The sequence below is a fragment of the Leucopleurus acutus genome (assembly GCF_964270905.1).
Source record: "Leucopleurus acutus genome assembly, chromosome: 10".
NCBI classification, from domain to species: Eukaryota; Metazoa; Chordata; class Mammalia; order Artiodactyla; family Delphinidae; genus Leucopleurus; species Leucopleurus acutus.
In genome coordinates this window covers 2,853,937-2,877,760 of record NC_139153.1, presented here as the reverse complement: position 1 = coordinate 2,877,760, position 23,824 = coordinate 2,853,937, and the positions used below count along the sequence as shown (strand labels likewise).

The window sequence follows — 23,824 nt, the reverse complement described above, 5'->3', positions numbered from 1 at the left end:
ACCTACCCTGGAGGGGGTGGAAGGATTAAACCACTCAGGCCATGTGGGTGCACTCTGCCCAGCGCCTGGCCCCCCAGAGAGCCTGCAGTCAAGGCAGGCTGTCCTTGCGCCATCTTCCATGCTGGGATGGTGTGCACACTGGCCGCGTAGGGAGTCCGTGCCCTGCGCTGGGTGTGGGAGACCCAGCTCTCTGGGCTCAGCAGGGGTGGTGGGTTCACAGAGGAGCAAGGTCGCAGGAGGAGGAACCCCGGGCCCTGGGAGGGGAGCGTTCAGACACTTCCATTCAGGAGGGCTTCCTGGAGGGGGCGGCACTTAACAGGGAAGACGAAATTGAAGCCCACATCATCTAAGCGCCCATGGCTGCTGCCTGCGGGTTGTGGGCCTCGGTCACGGTCACGGTGCCCCACCCAGTTCCTCTTCTCCATCCCTGCCCCACCCACCTACCCCTGCACAAGGTCGCCAGTGGAGGGAACTGTGGGGTGGGGGGTGGGGCGTATTCAAGGCAGTGAGGACGTGAGCAGATGACTCTGTGAGGCAGTTTGTAGCGAGGCTGTTAGTTCGGCTGCCGCAACAAAGACGTCCGCCACAGCTGCCGTGTCTGAAACGCCCCGGAAGTGGGCCACCCTCTGAGCTGGCGTGGAGGAGGCCTGGGCTCCTGTCATCTGAGGTCCCCGGGAGCAGATTCAACACCCATCACATTCACGTTCCAGGCAGGCAGAGAGCACGCAGGGCACCCCCTGCCTTTAAGGCACAGCCTCGAAGGTGCCCACATCGCATTGGCCGGAACTTAGCACGTGGCTGCGCGGGGGCCGAGGGACGTGGTCCTCAGCCCTGAGCAGCCACATGCCGGCCGAACTACGGGCGGGTGGGACTTAACTCACATGGTGGGGGGGGGGGGGTGAGTGGACGGTCAGGGCCGGCTCTGCCAGACAGGCGACATCCCCGTGTACCAGAGACGGAGGCTCCGAGGTCAGTGACCAGCTTCAGCTGTTTAGGGCCGCTCATGGGTGAGGGGCGGACTGGCCTCCTGCCCTGGCTGAAGCACCACCCCGTCCTCCCCCAGCCAGCGGTACTGCATCTGCAACCCCGGGGTGGTGCGGCAGTTCCGGAACCCGGACACCATCTTCATCCTGGCTTTTGCCGTCATTCTGCTCAACACCGACATGTACAGCCCCAATGTCAAGCCCGAGCGCAAGATGAAGCTAGAGGACTTCGTCAAGAACCTCCGAGGTGAGCTGCCCTGGCCGCGGCGGGACGCCCGCCCCCTCCCCGCCAGCACGTACCTGACAGAGGTGCGCGCAGCGCGGCCTCACGCGGGGAGGGGTGGGGCTCCTCCCCAAAGGAGCCCACGCAGTGCAAGTTCCCGTAGAGGGTGCTGAATGCTGTGGCGGGGGCACTCCGAGGGGGAGGCGGCGTGTTGTGTCAGAGGACTGCAGGGCTCCGCAGGCCCAGGGCGCCAGAGGGCAGAGGCCTGAGAGCGCAGCTGGGCTCAGCGCCTGGGGCCCGGCCGCACACGGTGGATCCAGGCCTGGTTGCAGGGGCAGAGGGAGGATGGACCACAAGCTGGGTGCTGGGCGCCCCGGGGCCTCCGAGCACGGGGGGTGGGGACGGGATGGGGGCCGGGCGGGGGCTGGCACTGTCCTGCCCCCATCACTGCTGCCCACACAGCATCGCCCACCATACCCCTCTCACAGTGGTCTTCTTGGAACAGACTTGTTTTTTTGTTTTTGTCTTCTTATGAAACGTATGTATTTTTAAAACGAACTTTACGTCATCGGTGTAAGCGGGAAACCAGTAGCATTTGTCACACATGGGCATCATTTACGAAAACGAGTGCCGTGAAGAGGCAAAACCACTGTGGGTTCCAGCCAGGCTGTTCCTGGCTGGGCCCAGGGCCCGAGGCTGCCCTCTCCTCCCTGGCAGGTGGGCCCACGTGGGGCAGGTGACCAGGGGCTGGGCAGCCAGACAGAGGCTTCCTCCTGTGTAGCCAGGCAGGAGAGGGATGGAAAAGGGAACGGCTGTCTCCGTGTCTGCTGCTGGCAGGTCCCTCCTGTCCGTGGAGTCCCGGGCTGGGAGACTGTCCCTGTCCTTGGGAAACAGCTGTAAGGGACTGAAGTCCCTTTAGAAATGGCATCATAATTTTATAAAAGGGAAACAACTGATCTGAATCAAGTCCAACTTTTCGAGCTGTTTAAATTTCTCATTTTGTCCTTCATTTCTGTAAAACTGCTCCGTCGTCGCGTCCCCCAGAGCGGAGGGTCTGTGCTGGCGCTCCCTGGGGGTGGGCCCCACCCTGACAGGCGGTCCCGCAGGGAGCTGGGCTCAGGGCCCTCCCCGTGCGGCCCTCCGCAGGCCCCGGGGAGGGGCAGGTCTTAGCTGTGGTTCCTAGGAACCTCGTTGATAAGAGATCCAGTCGCCAGAACAGGTGAGGGAGCAGGGCGGTCAGTGGACACTGATGGTCCGGGGGGCTGCACCCCCTCCCCTCCTCTCTGCCACCTCAAGCCCCTGTCCTCGCTGGGCCTGGTCAGGTCTGGTCTCCACGGCGTCCCCGTGGCCCTGGATGCAGGCGGTTGCTGTGTAGCTGCCGGGAAAGCTGGCCGTGAGCTGCGTGCTGTTGGCGACCCTGGGGAGCTTAAGGGACTCTGATGTTTTTCTCTGGTTTAGCAGCTCAGCCATGTAACTGGGGCCTCTCCTGTGTGAGAAATGAGACAGAAACGAGGCCCGTGGACAGAGGCTCGGGGGAAGACAGGGCTGCTGGGTCAGATACCTGCTGGTCGGCCGCCCTCATATCTGCGGCTTCATGGTTTGTGCGCATCCTTGCATCCGCCGTCCCGGCAGTCTGGGGGAGGGGGGCTTTGTCACCCCAGTTCCCAGGGCAGGGGCTGAGCACCCCAGAACCAGGAGAGGAAGCCACTGATTCTTTCTTGCGAGCCTGGGCTGTTGCCACCAATCACCTGTTTTCTTCGAGCCAGGGACTCTAGCGTTCTCTGCCCCATCTTCCTTGAGCTTCAGAAGGTTCAGAGAGGGAGGGGACTTGCCCAAGGTCACACAGCAAGTGTGTGTCAGAGGAGGCAGGACGCTGGCCTCCCAAAGCCAGGTCGGCACTCTGCGCTGAGCACATGTCCCAGCTTGTTCTTTTTAGAGAGTGCCCCCCTGCCCCAACATGCGCCGGACACACATTTTCTCTGGAATCGCTCAGTATGCCCAGCGGGTCCAGCAGCAGGGGGGCCTCCGGGAGTTCAGGGATAGGCAGGGGAGGAACCTGGAAGCCAGGCAAGCGATATTTTGCTTTTATTGCTATTTGCCTTCAGATTTTTTAAATGTATATTTTGAATGGGTCTTATCCTCACATAGTTCAAAAACCAGGAAGTAACATGACCCAGCAGTTGCCCTCCTTGGAATTTACCCAAATGAGCTGAAAACTTACGTCCACACAGAAACCTGCACATGGGGTTTATAGCAGCTTTATTCGTATTCACCAAAACTAGGACGCAACCAAGCTGTCCTTCCGTAGATGAATGGATAAACCTTGGTCCGTCCAGACAGTGGGATATTATTCAGCACTGAAAAGAAATGAGCTACCAAGTCGTGACAAAACACGGGGGAACCTTAAAGGAACATCGCTAAGTGAAAACAACCTATCTGAAAGCCTGCAATCTGATTCCAGCTGCGCCACATTCTGCAGGAGGCGAAGCTGTGGAGACAGTCAGGAGACCAGTGGTTGCCGGTGGTCGTGGGGGAGGGATGAAAAGGAGAAGCACAGAGCGGGTTTTAGGGCAGTGAAAATTCTGTACGGTATTATAATGGCGGGCACATGGCCTCGTCCATATGTCCAGACCCACAGGGTGGACGACACCAAGAGTGAACCCTCGTGTGAACCGTGGGCTCTGGTGACTGGGTAGGTCCTTCAGTTGTAACGAAGGCGGCGTTCTGGTCGGGGTGCTGATTGGCGGGGAGCTGGGGGTATATGGGAGCTCTCTGTGCTTTCCCCTGAATTTTGCTATGACCTTAAAACTGCTCTGAAAAAATAGCTAATTAGAAAAAAGCCAGAAAGCATAAAAGGTGCACCGCAGGGCCCTTCCCATCCCTGGAGGTCATCGGCTTTGAGTCCCTGCTGTGCCACGCGGAGCTTCTCGTGGGAGCCGGTACAAATGTGCACGGCTGGTTTGACCCTCTTCCGCTCGGCGCCTCACTCTTTGGTTCGGTAAACCTAAGGGCTGTTGCCAAGGCTTGCCGTGGCCTTCCTCGTTCCTGCGGGCGTACAGTAATCCCTGTCCCAGGAGTCCTCGTATGCGGACCGCTTAGCCGGCCCCCTGTGAGTGTGCAAATGGGTTAGCTCCCGTTTTGTGCGATTTGGAAGCAGGGCTGCGTTGAATGTCACACCCCACAGGACCAATCCCCCAGAGCCACTCAGTGGGCCCGAGGGTGTTTGAATTTCTGACTGGCAGGTGGTGCCGGACAGCCCACCAGAGGGCTTGAGCCGTCCCACTGCCCCACGTACCTCCAGCAGCGGTACCAGAGGGCGGGGGGCGGGGCGCTTCGCGTCTCTGTCGTGAGCGGGGCTGGGACTTCCTGACAGCACTTTGGGGGCCGTGCAGCAGAAAGGGCGCAAGCTTGTTGTCAGAGCGACCCGGCTTCAAGTCCCAGAACTGGGACAGCAGCCACTCAGATCCCCTGAGCTCTCGTGTCAGGGGTGTGAGGGTGACCCCTTGAGCCGCCCTGGTCCCTGTAAAGTCACCGTGCTCTTGGTGACCTGTGTCACTGAGGAGAGGACTCGTAGCTCAGAGAGACCATGACTCAGGCCGACAAGGGGCAAAGTGAGGATGCGGGCCGGGCAGCCCCATCCCCAGGCCCCCGCCAGCCCGTCGGTGCAATGGGGACAGCGGTGACCGCCCCACGGGGCGGCGGCCGGGATTGAGCGGGGCCGTGTGTGCTGAGCCCCCTGGGCGTGGCTGCAAGGTGGCACAGGCCCCTGCACACTCATCCGGGGGCAGTGCCAGCCTGGTCCCTGGTGCGGGAACTCCGAGCACACGTGTGGTGGACGGGGCAGGGCCGGCTGCGGTGGGTCTGGAGGCCTTTGGTTCAGCTGGGGAGTGGCAGGGGGACCGCTGTCCGGATTTGGTTTAGAAGCCGGTGCCTTGGGGTGAGCCCTGCCGCTGTCCCCTACCAGGCGTGGACGATGGGGAGGACATCCCCCGGGAGATGCTGATCGGGATCTACGAGCGGATCCGGAAGCGGGAGCTGGAGACCAACGAGGACCACGTGTCGCAGGTGCAGAAGGTGGAGAAGCTCATCGTGGGGAAGAAGCCGGTAGGTGGTCTCCGTCCCCACTGGGGGCGGGGGGGGGGGGCGCCGCGTGAGGCCCGGGGTGCCCAAGACCCACCCGCCCTGTGACCCCAGGCTGCCCTGCTGGCTCGGCTTTGGCCAGTAGCCACAGTGCCTTTGGAACCTGTTCCCTTCCAGGTGGGGTTGGTGGATTATGTCAGGTTTGGGGCTTTTTAAGGGAGTCACAGCCCTTCTCTCTGGGTCCCCTTTGATGAGAATCTGAGGCTCTTAATAAACCAATGGCCGGGGCTGTGCAGTGGCTCCCTGGCAGCCTGGGCTCCCCGTCAGAGCCCGCTGGGGGCGCCCTGGGGGGCGCTGTGGGTGGGGTGTCTCCCCGGAGTCTCTGTCAGGGTCCAGATGTGTATTTGGAACATTAACATCTCTTCTTGTTTGTTCACTGCTTCCCCCTGTAGATTGGATCCCTGCACCACGGGCTCGGCTGTGTGAGTTCCCCTCGGCTTCCGCCTTCCGTGATCCCCACTCCCCCGCAGCTCGCGGCTCCCAGACCCACAGTTCTGGCTGCATGAGTTAATTTCCGGAGCCATAAGAAATTTGATTTTCACAGTTATCTCCACCTCAGATCTCTGAGAGCACGCGGGAGGGTTGTGCTGTCAGGCCCGGAGCAGGTGGTCCCCTCCTGTGTTGTCTGGTTGAGCTCAGAGATCCCGCTTGTCCCTCGGCCCCGACACCCTGTACCTGAACAGATGACCTTGGTGTGGCGTTGAGGCCTCCCCCTCCCCACGCAGCCCACGCTGTGCCTCTCGGGTCCCTTTCGCCGCCAGGGCTGGCAGTAGTGTGCCTGCTGGCCGTCATGTGGTCTGCTCCTTACCCCACCCTGGCAGCGGGGTCAGCTGCCCCTGCAGAAGGCCTGAGACCCCTGGCCTGAGACCCCTGACCTGCCCTCGCCCACCTCCCCAGCCCTGCGTCCTGCCCTCCTTTCTCACTCACACTCTGCTACGGACAGCGCTGCCCCCTGAGGGCACCAGGCTGGGCCCACGTCCCCTCCCTCTCATCTGTGGGTCGCTGAGCTCGGGCCTGGAGAGCAGCCCCATGTAGGGCCATGTGTGCCCACGGCCGCGTGTGCAGAGGGCAGGGACCAGCCCCTCGAGGTGGTGACTGCCAGCTCGGGACCCTGCAGGGCTCCTCCAGACCCAGCTGTCGGGGCTGAGAGCCTTCAGGAGGGAGGGCCCGGGGGCGGGGAAGCCCAGGCCCTGCAGCCTCCTATGTGTGTGGCTTGGGGCGCACATGACAGGTGCTTTGGGGGCTCAGAAGATACGCGTGGTTCATGGCGGGGGCTCCACGAGCCCAGTGCTGAGAGGAGTCGGAAGGCGGTCTCCCTGGAGCAGGGGCCTCCGGAGGCCCGAGGGAGGGCAGGGTGGGGGAGTCCCTCGTCCCCGCGGGTGCGTGGAGCTGACGCCGCCCCTCCACACAGGTGCTCTCACTGCCACACCGGCGCCTGGTCTGCTACTGCCGGCTCTTCGAGGTTCCAGACCCAAATAAGCCCCAGAAGCTTGGGCTGCACCAGCGAGAAATCTTCCTGTTCAATGACCTCCTGGTGGTACGTGGGCCCCACGGGTGAGGGGCTGGGTGTGCAGACCCCAGAACGGCTGCGCCCATGTCGGCTGCCTGGGCTCCCACCTCAGGCAGGCCCATCCAGGAAGGGAGAGTCAGCCTCCGCAGGTCCGGGCCTAACCCTGTCCCCTCGGCCGCGGGGGAATCCTCTTCCCGGGACTGAGCAGAGGTCTCGCTGCTGCCCAAGCCCGCCCCTGGGGCCAGGCGGGGGCGGTGCTGTCCCGCTGGCCTGGGTCTCAGCCCCAGGACTAATGGGCTGAACATGGCAGAGGTGGGCTCCCCACAGGGAAGTTGAGCTCTTGCCCCAAAACAGGTAGCACAGATGTAGATGTTCCCTCAGGGAGCAGGGGGCCTGCCCTTCGGAGCTCTTGCCTCCTGCAGGCCCCCTTCTTGCCCGAGACCCTATCCCCTTTCCCCACCTGACTGAGGACCAGCTGCTCTTCTCGGGTTCCTGAGACTGGAATCTAGACGTGTGGGTTCAAGTCCTTTCAGAGTTCCTGACCTTGAGCAGATCGTTTCAGACCTCTGGCCTCAGGGTCCTTCTCTGTAGAACTCATCTCTCAGAGGGTTTCACGGTGCCTTTGGGCCGTGCATGGGGATGTCGGGCGTGAGTGTCCGTCCCTGTATCGGCCCTCCCCCGCCCCGCGGGCCTCCTGACCTTGGAACCGCAGGAGGGTCCTCACACAGGAGAACTTGAACTGAGGGTCCACTTAGAGTCCTGAGCGCCCAGGGCTGCTCCCGGCCGCGCGGGCCCAGTGGCTCAGCCTCTGTCTCTGGCTGCTCCCAGGTCACCAAGATCTTCCAGAAGAAGAAGAACTCTGTGACGTACAGCTTCCGACAGTCCTTCTCCCTGTACGGCATGCAGGTCCTACTCTTCGAGAACCAGTGTGAGTGAGTCCCTGGGCCCGTCCGCACATGGTCTGCACCCCGTGGCAGGAGGCGGCCTCACTTGGTCCATCCGTGTAGCGAGGAAGCTCTCCTCCGCCGTCCCCTCTTCTTCCTCCTGGCTCCATCAGGGACGACCCCAGGGCGGCCTCTCCGGTGTTCTAATTCCCACTTTCCCAGCAGAGGGCAGGTTGCCGGCTGGGGGTAACCAGGGAGAATTCAGTATCATTGTATGTAGGACTCATCGGGTTTACTTTTACCGTTACTTCTTGAAGGTGATAAGATTTTTAAATTTAGTGCAGAGTGATAAAATGTTGATAGGAAAACATCGAGTGAATGGCACAGGTGATATACAGATATGGCCAAACAATCAGGTGAGGGTCGTGCCGGAGAGACTGCAGGCAGAGGTCACGAGCAGAGCCCCCCGGTCCATCCGCTCAGGTTTCAGCGCCATGTGTTCTGGCTGTTGGACCTCTCCGGCCCGGTTCCCTTGGTCCATCGATGGGGTGATGGTAGTGCCTGCCTCAGGATGAGATGAGGCCGTTCACATAAAGGCCAGGACAGCCCGTGGCCCAGGGGCGGTGCTTGTTTAGGCCTTTGGGTGTGAGTGGGTCCTGGGCCTGGGGATCCTGGAGGGGGGAGCTGGCCGCCCCTGCAACCCCGCTGACGGGTCCTTTCGGGCTTGTTCCTTCCCGCCACCCACGCCCTTCCCTTTTCCTCTCTCCCTCTCTGTCCCCTCCCTGTCGGAGGACCTCGAGCTGCAGGCTGAGCCAGTGCTCCTGGGGTGGGGTGGGGGGCGTCCTGCTGCCCCCCATGTTCCGGAGGAGCCAAGGGAAGGGCCGCCACAATGGAGCGTCGGGGCGTGTCCAGCAGCAAGGTCCCGCGGTCCTGTCCCGTCCGCCTTGCCTCTGCAGGTTGAAAGGTGCCAGGGACCTGTGGCTGGGCCATCCCAAAACACAGGGCCTGAGGGCTTCTCTGTGCTAAACGGGACTGGACCTGCCAGCTCCTCCTCTTTTCTCACGTGCCCATGAGGAGCTCAGGATGCAGGCCCCGCCATCACTCCACCCCAGGCCGGAAGGCCGGCCTTGCCTTGGTTTCTCCCAGGCAGCACCAGGGGGGCTGGTGCCATGCGCACTGTCCTGGCCGGCAGGCCCCTCTTGGAAGGGGTGGCGGTGGTAGTGACCACTCAGCAGTGGCCCGGGCACACTGAGTCCTTTGCAGAGGCCGCGCCCAGACCACTTTCAGGTTCCCAGGGCTCAGCCCTCAGCCCTGGAGGCAGTGCTAGTGAGAGCCGACCCCAACCTTCTGTAGGACATGCCTCGCACCCGGGGTCTCAAGCTGGCAGCCCCTGGTCGGTCGCAGCTCAGTTATGTTATATTTGAACTTTATTTTAAATTCGTTGAGCTCATACTAACATCTTCCCATAAGGCTCAGGTATCCGTGGCTCTTCTTGTAAAGCTAGGTTTGGGCGGATGGCGGGCAGTAGCGGGCTGCACACCCTCCACAGAGTCAGCAGCCGCAGTCTTACCCTGCCCGCTTCCTGCATTGAGGAAACCCACACAGGCCTCTAGGCGTTTGAGGTCCCCGCCCTGACCCGGGTCTGAACCGTGGTGGGATTGGTGTTTGGGCCAAGAACCTTCATACACTCAGTGGTGGATGCTCGATTCCCACTGAGGAGAGAGGCTGCCGGTACGCCAAAGCCCCAGAGACCCCGAGAGCACGGAGGAGGCACCGGGCAGGTCTGAGCAGAAGGCTCTGTTGGGTGTGGGGTGCCCACAGTGTACCCCAAGGGAGCTGGTGGCCTGGAGACCAGTGGGGAGAGGACAGAAGAGTCCCAAGCGACTGGATAAGACTGTCCCCCAGCTGGGACACCACCTTCCCCTCCTCCCAGGCTCGGCGCCTGGCCGAGTGACCAAGGATCCTGACCTAAAGGGTCCAGGCTCCACGCCCTTCCGGTGGGGAAGAACGAGGGCCCTGGCTTTGCCTCAGATCAGTCGGATCTGCCCTCGACTTGAACACGGAGCAAACACAGACCCAGGTCGGGAGGCAGAGACTGCCTGGTGGTCCCTCCGGGCTGCACCGTGAAGCCTCTCCTCCCTGGAGGGATGCGTCCTCTGGGAGCCTGGCCTCAGCGTGCTCCCACACCCCGGCTGCATGGAGACCCGCTGGTCCTTTGCCAGCCAGAAGGGAGGTGGCAGGGCCCGCCCTGAGGCCCGCGCTCTCCTCCTCTTCTGCAGACTACCCCAACGGCATCCGGCTCACATCCGCCGTCCCCGGAGCAGACATCAAAGTGCTAATAAACTTTAACGCTCCCAATCCTCAAGACCGGAAGAAATTCACTGATGACCTGCGGGAGTCCATCGCGGAGGTGCAGGAGATGGAAAAGCACAGGATAGAGAGTAAGTCACGGGTGCCCGGCGGGGGCCTGCAGGGTGCAGGCGTGGCCTCCCATCTGGGGGCCAAGACAGTGGTGAGGGGCCAGGTTGCAGTGACTCTGTAAGCCCAGAGGTGAGACGGCCACGTGACCAGGCAGCCCACCTGCCCAGGTCACGGGAGGCGGCACAGAGGAAGGAGGGGTGGGCAGGGGTCTCTGGGTGGGAGCCGGGCTTCCAAGGCCCAGGCCTGTCCTGCCCGGGGAACTACATCGTGTGCCCTGAGGGGGGGCCTCTCGGAGCCATGGTCACCCCGTGTCCAGAGCCCTGGACCTGAGCCCTCTGCACTTGAGCATGGTTGGTATTTGTGTCTTCGGCACCCGACCACCCGGAGGGGTCAGGGCTAGGGCCATCCCCTGGTTTTCATTAAAGCCGATGGTACCCCCGCTTCTCCTGGCTCTAAGCCTCATTCCTGGAGGTGCATGGGTGCCCCCACCCCTGGCCTCCATCCACAGCCAGGCCGGGTTAACTCCGCTCCAGACGCGGGCAAATCCACCTCCTAGGAAAGTGACTGACCTTCCTGCAGACCTCGGGCACTCTGGCCTCTCCAGCCTCCTTTCCGGGGTCTCCTTTCAGCCCCTTTGGTCACAGGTGCCGTCGCTCCTGCCCTTTCCCAGACGACCTTGCCCCTCACTTGCCCCCTGGAAGGAGGTGGCGGCTCAGCCCGGTGCCACCCTGAGCAGAGGGCCCCCCGAGTCGTCTGCGTTGCCCTCCGGGGGGGGGCCCAGCCCCTTGCCCTCTCCAAGCCACCCTTGGCTGGGGGCCATCCTCCCCTCACTGGGCCCCTCGGGCTCTGTTCCAGCGGAGCTCGAGAAGCAGAAGGGCGTCATGCGACCCAGCATGTCCCAGTGCTCCAGCCTCAAAAAGGAGCCGGGCGGCGGGACACTGAGTCGGGCCTGCCTGGATGACAGCTATGCCAGCGGCGAGGGCCTCAAGCGCAGCGCCCTCAGCAGCTCCCTGCGCGACCTCTCAGAAGCGGGTAAGAGCCGGGCCCAGGGCCGCCCCCTACCCAGCGCACGCGGGACTCGGCCGCCCGTGGCCGGCGGGGCTTGCGTCGGCCGGAAGGGGCTGTGTTGGAGGCTCGGACAGTGGAGGGGCTCGGACGGAGCTCACTTGGGTGGCCGTCCCCAAACCACAGCAGCATGTGGCCACGCGGAGAGGGTGTCCCCCAAAGGCCAAAGGAAACGGGGCCGAATGGTTACAGGCAGGACAGCCGGGAGGTTAGCCCTGGTCTCCCTTGCTTATTTATCCTATTCTCTTATTTGTTTTCTGAAGTTTGCTCTCGTGCAGAGTGAGTCGGGCCCCGCTGATGGGTGTGTCCCCTGTACTCTGTGCTGCCCCGTCCCTGTGCTTCACGCTGGTGAATGAGATGGAGTGAAGCCCTTGCTGCTGTGTCTGGGACCCCGTCTCCTACTGTCCCAGGTCTTGCTTTCCCCACAGAGGTCTCCCTTCCTGGGAAACCCAGGCCTCCGTCCAGGCCAGAGACGCGGCCATGCCTGGCCCTGGGACATCAGGGGAAAGCCCTGGCGGAAACGTGATTCTCGTTGTTTCTTTGTTTCTGTGTGTGTTTGATTCGCTGCCAGCCTCTTAGCGTGCGTGCAAGCAAGCAGCACCCCTCGAGCCGCCCAGGTTTCCTGGCGCGGGGGCCGTGCGTGGAGCATCAGTGAGCAGGGAGCTTCTGCTGGCGGCCCTGCCTGACCTCGGCTGGCGGGGGGGGGGGGGGGGTGGTGGAGGGGAGCGCTGCTGCAGCCTGCTTTGCCTGCCAGCGCCGTTGGTCGGAGGAGCCAGGAGCCACGGGGTGAGGGGATGCACGCCGGTGGCTCTTCAGCCCCCCCCCAGGTGTATCTAGCCAGGCAGCTTCTCCCATGAGGAAGCTCAGGGGCTGCGGCGGAGCAGAGGGAGCCGGACACGGGGGCACGTGGCTGTGCCAGGACCCCAGGCTCCCACCCCGAGGCCCCAGCTGTCCCAGCCGCAGGAGCCTGACGTAACCGCGGCTCTGCTGGCGAAGACCCTCTCAGGCTGAGACCGGCCTCCTCCTCTCCAGGGCCCAGCGGACCCCTCCCCACCAGGGCCTCACCCACGCCCCCGGCCTCAGGCATCACCGCTTGACCAGCTCTGGGCCCCGTAGAGAAGCTGCTGATGACCCCATCCCTCCCTTCAGCTTATTCATTTCCCAGAATTCTTTTTCTTTTCTTTTTTTTGAGTTGGATTTTTTTCTTTGTTTCTGTCTTGTCATTTTTTTTTTCCATAGTGAAAATCCGAATTGCATGGCCAGCGTGAGCGAGTCAAGCAGGGCTTCTCAACCCCGGCTCTGCTGACATCTTGGGCCAGATCATTCCTGGCCGTGGGGACTGCTCTGTGCAGGACGCTTAGCAGCGTCCCTGGCCTCTGCCCACTAGATGCCAGTAACACCCCCCAGTCGTGACAACCAGTGATGTCCCCCCAAATTGCCAGGTGCCCTCTGGGGGAGAAATACCACCCCTGGTTGGCAGAATTGCCGTGGTTGAGAACCACTGGTTTTCCCCGTGGCTTGTTACACCCAGCTAATCGTAACCAGACTGCTCGGGGCCTCTGCAGGCTGGGGGCCCAGGGCCCGTGTTTGAGTTTGTGCAGTGGGGCAGGTTCTGGCCTCTCTGGGTCCTGCCCAGCCCCCTCGGGTAGCAGTGGCCTCAGCGCAGCCACTCCAGGGCCTCAGCCGTCCACTCTCTGCTTAGGGGCCAGACAGAGCCGCGTGCCCGGGTGCATGGCCGTGTGAAGGGCGGAGCTCCGAGGTCTGGCTGATTTCTGTTTATCGTTACCGTTGCCATTTTTGTTTGGGGATTCTGAGCCGAGAAGGACTCCAGGCAGCGAGTCCTCTCAGGTCCTAAAGCACCATGAAGAGAATCCCCGGGAAAGCGCCCCCTGCACCAGAGGTGAGAGGGGCGGTGAGGTGGGTGTCTGAGCCCCGATGACCGCCAAAGCCCCAGGCCGGGACAGCCCCCCTGCGACCTCCAGAGGAAGGCGGGCCAATGCCAGCTGCCTGCCGGAACATGCCGGAGACATGCCCCTATGTGCTGGACTGGGTCGGGGCGAAGCTCTCCCGCACCCGCCGTGCCCCAGCCGAGATGGGCTTGTCGGGAAGAGGTGAGGCTCAGGGACAGTGACGCCCAGCAGCCGGCTTGTCATCGCTCCCAGAGCAGCTGCCCCAGACCTGCGACCACACATCCATCCAGGAGACAGCACCCGGGGATGTGCCCTCGGCCCGGTACTAGCCTCTGGGATCTGGGAGGCAGTCGTGGTTTGACGGCCCAGGAAGAGAGGGGCGGCAGACTTTCCTAGAGGTGGCGGGGGGGGTGCCTGGCCCCCAGCCCGGCCCCCCTGCTGAGCTGCGAGGCCTCGCCCCCTGTCTCCACGTGGTCTTCCTTCAGCTGGGCCCCCTGCTCGCCTCAGTGGCACCAGAGCCCTGCCAGCCTGAGATCAAGGACCCACAAGGACCTCTGACACAGGTGCGACTACTGAGTCTTAGCTCCTGCCGCAGATCAGTCAAGTCACAGTGGACACTGTCCACGGACCCCGAGGCCCCCAGCCCCTCACCAGCCGAGCTGCCCAACACCAGTCCCCACGGAGAGGACATCTCCCGGGCCCGCGGGGTCTGCTTTCGTTCCCCGGGTCACAACTGGAAGACTGCCACGTCTTGCACCTGTTGGGGAAGAGCTGGCGGCTCCTGGCGGCCAGTTTCCAAAGCAGCCCCTGCTGTCCCACGATGGGCGCTCCACATGTGTAGCAGCCAGTGGGCCAGCGGCTGCCTCTCCTGGGGTGGGGGCCACGCTCGGGGTGGCCTTCCAAGCAGAGCCCATCAGAGGGCCGCGCAGCACACCGATTCCGGGGTCTTTGGCTCCGGGCCCCGGTCGAGTTACACCTCTGGGCCTGGGTTCCCCAGATGCAGGTGGGACTAGCGCTGCCCTCCAGAATCTGTGAGAGTCAATACCCACAGAGCGTCGGGGGTGGGGCCCGGCCCGCGTGCTGGCTGTTGTCACCCTCAGCGTTGCCAGGGCCATGGTGCGAGGCCTCGGGCAGAGCCCTGTCTGCCTGCTGTCCCAACGCTGAGAAGCCAGGAATGCTGGGAAGAGCCGCACTGGACGCCCCGTCTGGATGTGGCTCCCAAGCTGTCCGTGGCCGGGCTGGCAGGGCCTGCTCTGGCCCTCGAGAGGCGCCAGCTGGGGCAGGGCTCACCTGAGGCTTGTGCAGGATCTGGAGATGGTTGGGGGGGACCCCCAAACAGGCAGGCAAGGAAGGAGTGGTGGGGATACGTGAGTGGGAGCAGCTGGCCCGGCTCCTCCTCCGTCAGTAGGCGGTATGCAGGTGTGCAAACACCCACACGTGCGTCTGCCGTGGGCAGGTGTCCACGGCTGTGCCTGGGACTGGAGTGCAGAGGACTCCTGCGGGGACATCCCGTATCTCCTGCGGAGCTGAGAAGTTGAAAAGGTGAAGTCTGAGAAACTCAGAATCACTCCAAGACATCCAAGTTAGAGCTCTCCTGAGCCTTGGCCCACGTGGGCAGGAGGGGGGGCCTGTTCAGCTCCAGCGGGGGCAGCATATGAAGCCGCAGCCCCCAGCCCCGGGCCCGGCCCAGTCCTGTTGGGAGAAGCAGGCCGGCTGGAGCACGCTGCCAGCCCGGCGGGGCCTCTGTCTTCCCTCTCTGTCCCTGGTCCTTAGTCAGAGGAGTGTCCCCAGCCTTATAGAGGCTAGAGTGCAGATAGAGGCACCCCGAGGACAGCAGAGGTCTGAGCATAGCCATCCCAGGGAGCAGGGGCCATGCCTAGTGGACAGATGTGGAAACTGAGGCAAAGAGTGGACGGCGTGCCAGGTAGGGTCACCCCTCCAGCTGCAGAGCCCCCCTTCTGGAGGCTGGACTCTAATTCTGTTCCATGTCCCCGGGCCACCGTGTTGGGACCGAAGGCAGGAAGGAAAGGTCACCCCTCTTCTCATACCGGCGGAAAGAGGAGGAAGGGAAGGGTCATTTTCAGCTGGGAACGAGGGCCAGTTCCCGCCCGGTGGTCCGTGGTCTTCAGCAACCTCATCCGCTCTGTGGCGCAGTTCCGAGTGGGCTCTGAGGCCGGGGTCCAGCACGGCCTTCAGTGGACCCCAGGCTCCCAGCTGGAACTCAGGTTTGGGGGTCAGCAGGCAAGGCAAAGTCATCGGAGCTCCCCTGAGCCTGCCGTCGTGAGCCCAGGCCCGAGGGCCTGTCCCAGGCACGCGCAGCTGCCACCATGAGGCCGGAAGGATCCAGACACACCCTCTGCACCCAGCGTGGGTCCGGGTTGTGGGCCACAGGGCGGCGCGAGGCAGCAACTTCCATCTTCCAGGCTTCTGGGTCCAGCCCGGGTCCAGCTCAGAAGGCAGAGTGGCCAAGATTTCCCGCCTCAGGTGGACGGGCAGACACGGTGTGAACCTGCTCACTGTGGGGACTGAGCCGGTCAGTCCATCGGCCAGAGCTTCCGTCTCCTCCTGGTGTGGACAGAGCGACACCTGTCCTGCACTGTGGGGCTTGGCCAGGCCTGCACAGGTGGAAGCTGCAAGAACGTCTTGGAGCCCCTTCTCTGCCTCAGCCTTGGTGTCCTGCAGAAATGCCTGGAGAAGTCGTCCGGGGGACCTGCAGGGGCCAGGGCGGGCGCTGGACGTCCAGAACCAAGAGGAAGACTCAGTCTCCTCTGGCACAGCCAACACAGGTTGCGTGCCTGCTACATGCCATGTGCGGGGGACACAGAGGCGTTGGCAGTGAGGGCTCACGACTGGAGAACGCGTGTGGCGTCCCAGTGGGCCGTGCCCACAGAGGACTCCAGGCCCTGGGCTGGGAGGAAGTCCCAGCATCCCTGTCCCTGGCCAGACACTGCACAAACCAAACACGGCCCCAGGGTACTGCCCCTCTGCTCCACCAGGAGAAAGAGGATGTGCAGTTTAGTCTCCTAACCGTCAGGCCCACCAGCAGCCGGGGAGGCAGATGTGTGTGCGTGTGCGTGCGTATGTCCATACATACGTATGTGAAATCCACCGAAGGTCAGGCCGGGCAGGACCACGCTTAGCTCGTCTTAGCTGTGGGAGGAGCTGCCCTTGCCCGTCCCCGCGGGCAGGCGGCTGAGGCCCCCTGGAGCTCGGGGTCAGCCGGGCCTGTGTGCCCACCCCAGCCCCCCGGAGGCCCCTCCCCCCAGGCTCCCGGTCCCGGAGAGGGGGTTAAAGTTGGGCTGGTTGAAAAAGATTTTTTTTTTTTTTTTTTTTTTTTTTTTTTTTTGCTTTTTGAGAACCCCATTGTCTTGTTAACTCATTACTGCCCTGCCACCGGCTCCCCCGGGCCATCCGGCGGCAGCGCCCCGCCCCGTGTCGCGTCTAACCTGTGGTATTGCATGTTCTGGGCAGGGAAGCGAGGGCGTCGCAGCAGTGCGGGATCGCTAGAGAGCAATGTGGAAGTAAGTCGGAAGCCCCCGTCCAGCTGGCTGTCGTGTGTCGCCTCCTGGTGTCTTTTTGTTTTGCTCCTCCTCCCCTTCTGCACAGAGGCTCAGACCCCCCGCCTGCCTCGTCCGCGCATGCCGCCCGCCTGGCGTTCCCATGCCCCTCACCGCTTGTTTGCGCTGCAACCGAGGGGGTGGGTCTGGATGTTGTGGTTTAGTCTCCGCCTAACCCATCCCCGCGGTCCCGAGCATGGTTAACACCCCGGCTTCCCACTCATCCTGGGCCGGAGGCGGCGGCCGCCGGGCACCCTCCCCCGCCCCCTCGCTGTCGGGTTCTGCCACCTCGGGACTTCCATGCTCCGCCATCCCCATCGCTTCCTTCCTGGAGGTTCGATTGCTGTGTGTCTGCAGTCAGGGCACCACGGAATTGCTCAGCTAGCTCGGGGGAGGAGAGCCATGAGAGCGAGAGGAATTCAGTGTGGATTTCATGAGATTTCATTCATCCTCCAGCCATCTCGATATCCCTGTTCACATCTAACCTCAGCTTGCAGACCTTTCTGTTTCCTTCCTTTCCCGTGTTTGGTTGGCAGTAGGTAGCCGCAGTGAAATGCCTAGGTGGTGCCCAGCCCCACCTGTCCCCCTCACCACCTCCCCAGAAACCTCGGGACCGGCACAGGCAGAGCACACGCCCTCGGACGTTGAGAGGACCCAGGAGAGCTTAGGGCAGGAGGCGGCAGGACCGGCCCTTCCCCTGCACGCAGCTCGCCCGCCCCGCCCTACCCAGCACACGCCACTTACACACACCCGCAGACACACGGTTCTGATCTCAAAGCTCCGGCCGCCTCCGGCAACAGGGTGCTCATCGGGCCAAGAGCAGAGGTCAACTTTGACCCGCAGCGGCTGCGTCCCCCCCCACAACCTTTCTCCCCGAAGGCCCCCTCCTGGCCCCCCCAGCCGACCTGCACGGCAGTGTCTGGAGGTGGCGCCTGAGTCCAGCCTCACACGGCCCGGCCTCTGCGGCTAGCGAGTTGAACTAAGGCTTAGCAGTCAGTGGGCGACCTTTTTTTTGACATTTCTTAAGAATCATTCTGATGTAAGTGCTCTAAGCTCTTTTAATTTTGGTTTCTATGAATTTCCTTTTTAGGGGTCCATCATTAGCAGTCCTCACATGCGCCGGAGAGCTGCATCAACACGAGACTGTCCATCTCGCCCACACCAGGCCATGCCCAACTCCTCCTCCCTCCTGGGCTCCCTATTTGGGAGTAAGAGAGGGAAGCCCCCTCCCCAGGCCCACTTGCCCCCAGCCCCTCCCCAGCCGCCCCCCCACCCGCCTCATCCCTCGCCCGGCCACCCCCAGGGGCCCACGGAAGGCCCCTTGCAGGCACCAGTGCACGGGCATCACGGCCAGTACTGCCCCCTCCAGCAGAACCCGCCCCCCTACCATCACCACCACCACTACCACCCGCCCCAGCACATCCAGCACGCACACCAGTACCACCACGGCCCCCATGGGGGGCAGCCCGCCTACGGGGCCCACGCGCACAGCCACCCGCCGCTGCCCTCGGCCCACGTCGGCCACCCGGGCCACGTGGGCCATGCCGTGCACCACCACGGGCAGCCCCCTGCCCCGCCACCCCTCCCCAGCAGCAAGGCCAAACCCAGCGGCATCAGCACAATTGTGTAGACAGCCTGGGCGGGGGTCCCGGGCCCCTCAGAGCAAGTGCACACCACACAGGCGCGCCCAGGGGTGGCGGCCCCAGACCAGCCCCGGAGCACTTTCTGTTTCCACCTCCCCGTCTGCTCCCGGCCCGGATGGAGCCCCCCAAGCCCCGGGGCTTGTGTCACAGGGAACAAACCCCCCCCCCCGCCCCCAGTTTCATTTAGTGGTGGCGCCCCGGGCTCCATCCACCTCAGCCCGGGAGGTGGGCCTCGGCCACCATCAGCCCTGAAACAGTGCCGCCGGCCAAGTAGATGTTGAGCTCCCCGCCCCGACCCCCCACCTGCAGCCCTCAGCTCTCTGCTCCCTCACTATACACGCAGATGAGAACCCAGCCTAGGAAAAGAAGAGACGACACAAAAAACCAGAGACAGAACCAAACAAAAAACCCAAAACTTGCTGCATTATTGCTCTTTTATTGACAATGGGCAAAAATTAAGTAGACCTGATATGGTTGATGAAAATACGTAAGTAAACTTTATATAATATAAATATATAAATATATAAATATATATATATATACTGTATAGGTAGTATTTGTGTGTGAAAGGCAAACGTTTCAGTCCACGAAATTAGCAATATAGACTTTACAAGGAGCTCCACTTACCTGATAGGAAGACAGTACCTTAGACAAACGTGTGAGAGGGTAGACCAAAAACTTAAATGCTAGGGACGAAATTCATATTCTTCCGTATTTTCATAAAAAGAAGAGAAGCCCCCCTAGGACTGGCGGAAATCTTTCCACGATCATTACTAACTGTGCCAAGTAACATAGCATCTAACTGTTTTAAAAGTCCGATATTGCTTTGTATAAATCCTTATTTTATTAACAGAAGACTAACATAAGTAATCAGTATTATAACTGCTCTGTTATTTCAGGTAAGCAAATAGATAAAATGCAGTAAACGCTACAGTAGCAACTCGAGACAGCTAGTTAAGAACTGGTTGCCTTGGACTATTGGTTACAGATTCTTAGACACTTTAATGGCTGCAATAACTGTGAATTTCCATGATCCATGTTTCTTCTGTATGCATTTGATTTAATGCACACTCATTCAGAGCCCTCTGCGGGGGGCCCCATACACGGCCGAGGTATTCATCTCCAACATGAAAACGACCAACTCATCCTGTGTCCCCAGCACCATAGCTCCCTCATCCTGTTTCCAACCGCAGCAGGCAGACGCCCGGGAACCCGAAGGCTTCTCTTAGCGTTTAGCAGCCCAGGGCGGTGTGTGTGTTTCCCGTTTTGTTTTCTGAGTGGTGGCCGTGATCATCGTGATTCCATGTGGCCGTGTGCTAGCACGACCCCCGTGTCATCGCCGTGGCCCATCTGACCCCAGCCGACGAGTGCCCGGCCCCGCCAGTGCGGCCCCGCCACCTCCTCACGGTCAGGCGGCTGCCGGGGCATCACATGACTCTCCGCTGTGCTCTTGTCGCTTCCATGTTGTGGTGACACCATCCGCTCCCCCGGGGCTGGCGCCGCACGCGCCTGGTTCTGTGCCTGAGTCACCCACGGGCCGTACTTTGTAGTTTCAGCCCTTCGAGCCACTGCAGCAGCCAGTGCTGTGCTCCTAAGCCGTGGACCCGAGGATCGCCCCCGGCACCTGCCGGGCAGGGAGCTCTTCCAGAAAGGGCGAAGCTGGCGCGGGACTCCGCGGGCGCGGGGCTCTGGACAGGCGGCAGCGGGACGACGGAGGGGGGCCCACCCTGGCGGCGGCCGGGGCTCTGCCCGCCCACCGCCCCCTTTGTCGCATCGTCCAGGTCACCAAACCAGCAAACCTGCAAACCGAGCACTTTGTTAATCTCCATAGAGAGCAAGTACAGCAATCTAGAGTTTAGCTTTTTCGGGTTTTTTTTTTTCCTTTTTTGAAAGAAGTGTGACTTTAACCTGCCCGCCTTTATCTTCCCGTCCGTGTCATCCTTCTCTCTCATCTGCTCAGAAAGAGGGAAACGAAAAGCACGGGCGTGTCTGATTTGGTCCAGGCCGGGCTGGTGGGAGGCTCCCCGGTTCCGCGGACCCCGAAACTCCTTGGTTTCCCTCCAGAGTCCCACTCCCGAGGCGTTCTCTGTCTTGTGGTTTAAAGGGCGTTGTGATGACAAGGAACAATCGAATTGTACTGCATGTCCTCTGGCGTCAGGCACGAGGCCACACTTTGTGTTCTGTGTATTTGCAAACTCTCTCAGTGTTACTGTTGACAAATAGTTGAAGTAAAGTGATAACATATTAAGTATGTCGGCTTTTCTTCACCCTCTGTACCAATCGTAGGATCTAACTGTAAACTCCAGGTTGTTCCAGAAAAGATGCAGGCAGGCTGATTGACACCAGGTCGCCCTTCCCGAAGGGCAGTCACTGATGGAAACAGAGCCAAGCTGGGTAGAGCCGGTGGGAAGGGTGCCCTCTCTCTGCAGGCCACTCGGGACCCCCACCTCCAGACTGTCACCGGGCTGGGTCCCTAAAGTGGGGGGAGTCTTTCCTTGTGTTCTCAACGTTCTGCTGGATTGACTTCTGGTCAGTGAGGTTTCATCAGTCTTTGTGTTTCATTTCCAAACTTGTCATGGAATAAGTGTTCCCAAAAGGTACACTGTTCCCTGGAGGAGTCTGGAGCCAGGCTGCCCCGCACTCGATTGGGAAGCAGATGCTCCTGGAAAGCTTGTGGCCCCATGTAGCTTTCTTGAGACTTCGCTCTCGGGATCCCAGCCCGTCCCAGAGCCGCAGCTGTGGGCACCTGTGGTTCACGCCCTGGCACAGGAGGTGGGAGGCTGAGCGTCCCCGGGATGTGTGTCATCCTTTCTCGCTGTCAAGATACACGTGGGGCATTTTGCTCAAGTCACAAATTATTTCAGCAGGTGACCCTTAGAGAAGGCAGTTGGTACCATCACAGACATCTTTTCTGGGACAACAATTAAATCATGTTTGTTTTTTCTTTTTAAGTTTATGAATGGATTGCACAACAATGTAAAAATAAAGTTCATCCTAATATGATGTGCACATCTTGCTTAAAAACATCCTCAGTCATCCTGTGTAGAGCGATTATTCCATCTCGCACTGCATGTAGCAGAAACCTCTTGGTTTTCTTTAAGATGAGCTGAAAAGACAGCAGATGTTAAACATGACCCTAGGTGTTGACTCAGCACCGTACGAAGCTATGTCGCTACAGGTAAGCATGCATCTTACAGTCCGTTGTAAAATACCATCACCCTTCCTGCCTGAAAAACGAGTCCTTTTGTAAGTATTTTCAATACAACAACAATAATCCAGGAAGCGGGTTGCAGAATGAATCGGCGTGAGGTGAGGGTGGTGAATGGGCACAGCGAGGGGGGGTGGGGGGGGCGTCACCGTGTGACCCGCCTGCGGTCATGCCAAGGTCGTGTGTGGGACCATCTACTCTGGGGCACTGTCATTCACCTCGAGTCGCTTCACACACTTAGAACCAGGTCTTGAATGCAGGCTCTTCAGACCTCAAGGGCCACCTCGCTCGCAGGAAGCCCGGCACCCACGATGTAACTTTGGGGAGGAAAGAAGTGCTTTTGTTTTCCTATGCGTTCTGTGTGTAAGTAGTAACAGACTCTACCGATGTAAAACCATAGCTGTGATCATTTGGAGAAATCAAATAAATGCTTCAAAACCCTCGAGTTCTTACTTTTTCTGGGAAGTCCAGCGGTTTCCCTGTGGGCCACACTCACAGATCTCCAGGTGACAGGGTGGCCCATGCCTTGTCGTGACTGCTGTGGGCTCCGGCTTTCCGGGAAGACGTTAACTTGAGGATGCTGATGGACGGCTTAAGATAAAGGTACGCGTCACAACGTAGGCACTGGTAGAAGATTTCAGAGGTATTTATAATTTCTAGCAACTTGCGACAAAATTTTGTGCTTTCGTTAAGTTAGAAAGAGACAGGAGGTGGACCGTATAACGTGTGCAGGTGGGCTGGGAGCGACTGGTGGGGGCAGAGAAGCACCCAAGGGCCCGGACCCCATCACATGATGTGGAAGCCAGGGAAGGAATTCCGATGCTGCTGAGAGCAGGCGTTCTGTGGGAACGTGATTGGCTTGTGCTGTTTCTCCTTTCCTCGAGCCAAACTCAGTTCCAGGGAATACCCCTTAAAAGTTTCAGTACGTATCATAAAACCAAGTAAGACTGGTAGACCTAATTTGTGGGAAACACAAAGAGGTTGACGTCAGCGGCCATAATGGGCTGTGGCCCACCCTTCACAGAGAAGTGGGTCCCTATGGGAAGACGGTCTCAGGTCTCTGCAGCGGGGAGGCCGTCCCTCTCCCAGGCCCTCGGGGGCCTCCGAGGGAGGGGAGCCGGTTCCCGGAATTCTGGGAATACTTAGGTCTGCTTCAGCGCGTGATGCCACCACACACAGGGCTGCTGACACCTGCCGCTCGGGGCACCCGAGCCGCTCAGCCAGTGCTGCGGTGCGACCGTCCTCTGGGTTTCGGGTTTGTCTCCCCAGCAGACTGCGAGCTCCTGGGGCAAAGGGTGCGTGTGGTCCCCTTCTGTGTGTCCGGTGGCCAGCACAGGACTGCTCCCGTCAAGATGCATCCGAAAACGAATTGGTGGTTGGAAGGGGGCGGGGGTCACAGCAGAACCACTGGCTGATCTGAGGTTGTGTAGATCGTCAGCCTCCCAAACTGATGGACAGTTGTTCGCTTGGTGCTCTGCTGCTCCTGCCACCGAGAATCTAGCTGGGGATGCAGGTGACACAGTGAAACTTCTCCGAGCTTGTTTCCTGCTCACTGCCCGTGTCCTTCAGCCCACGTTTTATTTGACCTCTCAAAGCTTTCAACGCTGTTCACACGTCCCTTCGTGAAACATGTGGTGTCTTTGGTCGCACACTCTCTCCTTCCTCTCCGGGGGAGGAGGTGGGGAGCTCCTCCCGTGTCTCCTTTGCAGGCTGACACCCCTCCCGGAGCCAAGACGTGTTGGACTCAGGGACGCAGAAAGCCCTCTTCCTTTCTTCCTACTTCTCGGCAACGTCACACAAGCCCACAGCTTCGGCTGGCTTTCTGTTTTCCTATAGAGATTCCCAAATTCGAATCTGCAGCCCAGACCTCTGCTCCCAACATCCACATCCCTTGGATCTTTCAGTAGCAACTCTCTCCAGGAGGACCAAATCCATGGTCGCACACGGACACACACGTGGAGGTGGGGCCTCCCTGGGCCCCCCGCATTGATGAATAGCATTCCTGTGAGGGGTGTAAGTTAGAATTTAGGAATTGTTCTGGAACACCTGTCCTTTCCCTCACTCCCCAAGTCTGTGCTGTCACCAAGCCCTTTTGATTTTTTTTTTAATAATGTTTATTTATTTGGCTGCGCCAGGTCTTCGTTGCAGCATGTGGGATCTTCAGTTGCGGCGTGCGTGCGGGATCTAGTTCCCCGACCAGGGATCAAACCCGGGCCCCCTGCGTTGGGAGCGCAGAGTCCCAGCCACTGGACCACCGGGGAAGTCCCTAGCCCTCTTGAT

The 23,824-nt window shown here is 60.7% G+C and overlaps 1 protein-coding gene across 2 annotated transcripts in view; it reads left to right on the top strand.

Annotated features, from left to right (window-relative positions):
• Nucleotides 1-18,436, top strand: part of IQSEC1 (IQ motif and Sec7 domain ArfGEF 1) — a 64,284-nt gene extending 45,848 nt beyond the window's left edge. Inside the window, exons 6-14 of one of the 2 annotated variants that reach the window (XM_082848242.1) lie at nt 1,064-1,230; nt 5,171-5,310; nt 5,739-5,768; nt 6,758-6,883; nt 7,685-7,784; nt 10,020-10,181; nt 11,017-11,193; nt 16,608-16,657; nt 17,784-18,436. In XM_082848242.1, the coding sequence (XP_082704368.1) occupies nt 1,064-1,230; nt 5,171-5,310; nt 5,739-5,768; nt 6,758-6,883; nt 7,685-7,784; nt 10,020-10,181; nt 11,017-11,193; nt 16,608-16,657; nt 17,784-18,323 (1,492 nt within the window). In that variant the 3' untranslated portion in view covers nt 18,324-18,436. The remainder of the gene's footprint in view (nt 1-1,063; nt 1,231-5,170; nt 5,311-5,738; nt 5,769-6,757; nt 6,884-7,684; nt 7,785-10,019; nt 10,182-11,016; nt 11,194-16,607; nt 16,658-17,783) is intronic. The other variant, XM_082848243.1, reaches the window with a different exon arrangement.
• The last annotated feature ends 5,388 nt before the right edge of the window (nt 18,437-23,824 follow it).